At 32.2% G+C, this 3,784-nt stretch overlaps 1 protein-coding gene across 1 annotated transcript; it reads right to left on the bottom strand.

The window, feature by feature from the left end:
* Positions 1-586: 586 nt before the first annotated feature.
* LOC130015094 (G-type lectin S-receptor-like serine/threonine-protein kinase At4g27290) lies at positions 587-2,630 on the bottom strand. The gene is made up of 4 exons (XM_056104623.1): positions 2,566-2,630; positions 1,253-1,612; positions 651-1,002; positions 587-607 (listed from the first exon to the last, which is right to left on the bottom strand). The coding sequence occupies exons 1-4, from the start codon at positions 2,628-2,630 to the stop codon at positions 587-589; spliced, it is 798 nt and encodes a 265-aa protein (XP_055960598.1).
* Between the last annotated feature and the right edge of the window lie 1,154 nt (positions 2,631-3,784).

Genomic DNA, 3,784 nt, shown 5'->3' with positions numbered 1-3,784 from the left:
CACTAAAAGGATAAATTAATTTACTAACTGTTTACTAACAGTTTCCTAACGTTTTACTAAAAAATAAATCAGACTCCTAAAATTCATAAATAGAAAATAACATAAAATTTAAGTATATAATAAACATAAAGTCATTTTGTCCAGTATTTTGGTAGCAAAATTTGATGATAATATAGGAAAAATGTTTTGTATCTTTTTAATATGAATGGAATTTGAGATTTCAAATTGAAACATGGACAAAGTTTTGGTGCAACTTAAATTTTCAATTCACAAATCTGTTCCAGCAAGCCTTAATCATAATCTCAGCCAGATCGAGACATATTATTGTGGTTGTTGCTGCTCTTGTTGTTAGAAATTTCACCATTGTCAGCACCTCCGCCAGAAAATCCAACAATCGACAACCCATTGTTGGCCGAACAATCAACAACCCATCGTCGCCGCCGCCAAACCCATCAATCGAGAACCCATCGCCGCCGCCTTCAGATCCATCAAACAACAATCCATCGCCGCCGCCATCGCTAGAAAATCCATAGATCCGCAATCCATCGCTGATTTAGCAGTAGCCTTAAGATACAAAATACCTTCGTTATCGCCGGTGATAAGGATTCTGTATTTTTCAATATTTTGAGCGTAAAAAAATCAAGAAAAACCGTAAGGAATAAGAGAAGAAGAAGACTGGTGTATTTTGGCAAGGAGATGAGCGTGTTTGTATTACTGAGAATAAGTAGTTGTTTGGTGGTGTAGAGTCTAATTTCCTCTAAACAAGCCTGAAACATCAGTTTTTCGGACAGAGCATTTAACATTCCTTCATGGTCAAGCTTGAATTTGTTGAAATCAGGCAATTTAACATTTGAATACTTTATGAACCCATCTCCTTTCTGACAATCTAATGGCATCCGTCGATCACATCCGCCGAACCAATATGTTGCGTTCCAGTTACTTTCTAATTTCGGCACGAATCTATTCAAACACGAACATACGGGTGTATTGGTGATGTCACAACTGCCATGAGCACCACATAGATCATAATTGTCACAATTATCTGCTGGTGTAGATGAGATATGCAGCCACTCTTGGGTCCGATCTACCCATGCCTAATGGTCATTGACACCGTTCTCATTCAAAACAATTCTTGTGAAAAATGATTTGTTAACAAGGTAAAAAGTATAATAACTCTCATTTTCACTGATAATCATCTTGTAGTTATAAATTGGATTTGGTTTTAAGAAAGGCAATCCACTCTGTCCAATACCATTCCATATATGGTCCTGATCGAGCTGTGAAAACTGAATTCTTTACAAGAACCATCAGCAAACCAGAGGAATCAGGCTGAAATGTAACATCAACTTGAGAAGGATCAGCTATGCTCTTCCATGAAGTTGTATAAACTTCAACACCTCCAGCCAGTCTTCCAATTTTCATTCCCGGCAAAAATGTTTTGACAGGATGATGAAAACTTTGCCATAAGTAATTTTCCGGGTTGATGTCTTTTTCGTCTCTGATAACGAAATTTCCAGAATCCAGAAGTTGTGCAACAGGATTCTGCACAGCTCTTGATGTATTAGCAGACCATATGGTCAAGTTTTCTTGATTCAGAAGAATAAGACTTCCTCTGTTATCGAAATTGTGTCAATGGCTTTTCGGAAATTGTGTCAATGGCTTTGGCTGCTGTGAATATTGAGGTTAAAGAGGAACAGCAGAGTAGAATGGTTAAGATTTTCATTGATGTATTATGATTGTGTTGGTGTTGCATTGGTTATTTTATTGCATTTCTTGAAAGTGGTTGAAAACTCGGCTCTTAAGTTCGACTTCGAATGTGATGTGTGTAAAGGATAAATATTACATATAATCATTAAGATTTCTATCTGTGAATTCTGATTATCATCTTGTTGCGTTTCTTATTTGATTGAAGACTTGGTGTGTTAAGGGTATATTAAATTAGTTTCATTGACTATCAACTTATATTTGAAAATAATTAAATGTGCTCTCAATTTAATGACAGAGTTCATAGCACAAACTTGATAAATTAATATTCTGAGAAGGGCGTGATCCTTGAATCTACTACTTTAAGTTGAGTAAAAGAAATGTCACTTACACTTTTTTTAGTGATCTAAGCAATTTCATTAAATTTTGGCATAAAAAGGTCCAATCTTTATTTTCTTGGCATATTATATCCCAACCCCGACGTCAATTATCAGATATTGTTTCATTCATTTAAAACTGCCAAAAACAACATCGTTTGATGGAAAAAATACATTTTAGACTAGAAATGCCAAGAAATGAAAAATTGAGTCTTTTGTACTAAATTTAAAAAGGAGGCTTGAACGATTAAGAAGGTGAAAAGTGTTGCTTTTTATTTGCAAATATTCAAAAATTATGAATTACTACTATCTTCTAAGTTTAGTTTGACTAAATCATCATCCTTGTAAAGTTGTAAATTGTAATGCCACCTTCCGATGTCTCCCCCGGAGCCCTTAGCAGCGCCATCAATGATTTCTTTAATCTAATTTGGCGGAGGAGGCCGCTAGTAAACTGGAATAACTATCGGACCTTTACTTGATCTACCTTTGATTCAAAGAGAGCTCAAAAATTGCAGATCGTGATAGAATTGAACTAAATACAACCACCATAAATTCAATTTTAAAAAATTATAATTTAATGGGATAATTCTTCTTTAAAAGACATGTTTGATTTTGTAGTCCGACTTATAGCATGAATCAATAATTAGTTACAACATATATTTAAACGGCTAATGGTCTGAATAAAATTGGCAATTTTATTATGTCTTGGTGCAAACAAAAAAAGACTAAAAGGTGGAGGTTTTTCATACCATTAGTCTAATTTTTCATATCATCAGGAATTTTATGTAGGAAATATAGTTCATCAATTTTAGAAAGAATATTTCAGAAGAAAAAATTCATAAATTTAAAAAAAGAAAATCTTAATTAAAAAAATTCCAGAGAGCAAAAATTTATAATTGTTTGAAAACAATTTAGAGAAACAAATTCTTAAATAAAAGAAAAATATTAAATATTAAATATTCTAAAAATAATTTAAAATTTTAATTGATATGAAAATTTAAGAGATTATTTTCCAAATACATGTTTTAGGTAAAGTATTTACACCATTTTGGCCTATTTTTTTCCTCTTATCCAATGTTACCTAATAAGCTAATTTATTTACCAAAAATACCCACTATATAAAGAAGTCTTATCTCATTTTAGGTTAAACATTTACATAGCTACCTTTTTTTCTCTCTCTCTCTTCTCTCTCTTTTTTTCTTCTTCCTTTTCATTTGATTTTCAGTTATTTCCTCCGATTACTTTTTCGTTCGTCTTTTATGTTCGTCTAATTTCCGGTCGCGCTTCCGTTCGTTTACTTCTGATTGATTTCTCGTCGTTTCCGGTCGTTTTTCCGTTCGTCTTTTCCGTTCGCGCTAGTCTGTTCGTCTTTTCCGTTCGCGCTGTGGATTTCTCGACTTGTTTTTAGATTTATGTAATTTTTTAGTTTTTTTATAATGATTTAAATATTTTGTAAATAAATTATTGTAGATCTACAATTTTTTGTTTATAAAATTGTTCAATTATTCATATAATTATTTATTTTATCTTCTCTTATTTATAGATTTGTTTATTTCTACCGATTTTGTAAAGAAAAAATTGATTGATGGTGCATTTGTAGTAATTTTATAATATATTTACGTTTTAGTGTATTTTTGGTGAATTTACAGTGTATTTCTGCCTTTTTAGTATATTTATGGTGCATTTAAAGTGTTTATGGTGTA

This window comes from Mercurialis annua, linkage group LG2 (assembly GCF_937616625.2).
Source record: "Mercurialis annua linkage group LG2, ddMerAnnu1.2, whole genome shotgun sequence".
NCBI classification, from domain to species: Eukaryota; Viridiplantae; Streptophyta; class Magnoliopsida; order Malpighiales; family Euphorbiaceae; genus Mercurialis; species Mercurialis annua.
Note: the sequence above shows the minus strand (reverse complement) of the source record. Positions and strands in the feature narration are given on the sequence as shown.

Coding starts and splice junctions, on each gene's coding strand:
- LOC130015094 (XM_056104623.1), bottom strand. CDS start 2,630: ATGGTGGTTGTATTTAGTTCAATTCTATCACGATCTGCAATTTTTGAG. Junction 1,613..2,565: donor GAGCTCTCTTTGAATCAAAG/GTAGATCAAGTA, acceptor TTTCGATAACAG/AGGAAGTCTTATTCTTCTGA. Junction 608..650: donor TTCTTCTCTTATTCCTTACG/GTTTTTCTTGAT, acceptor TGAAAAATACAG/AATCCTTATCACCGGCGATA.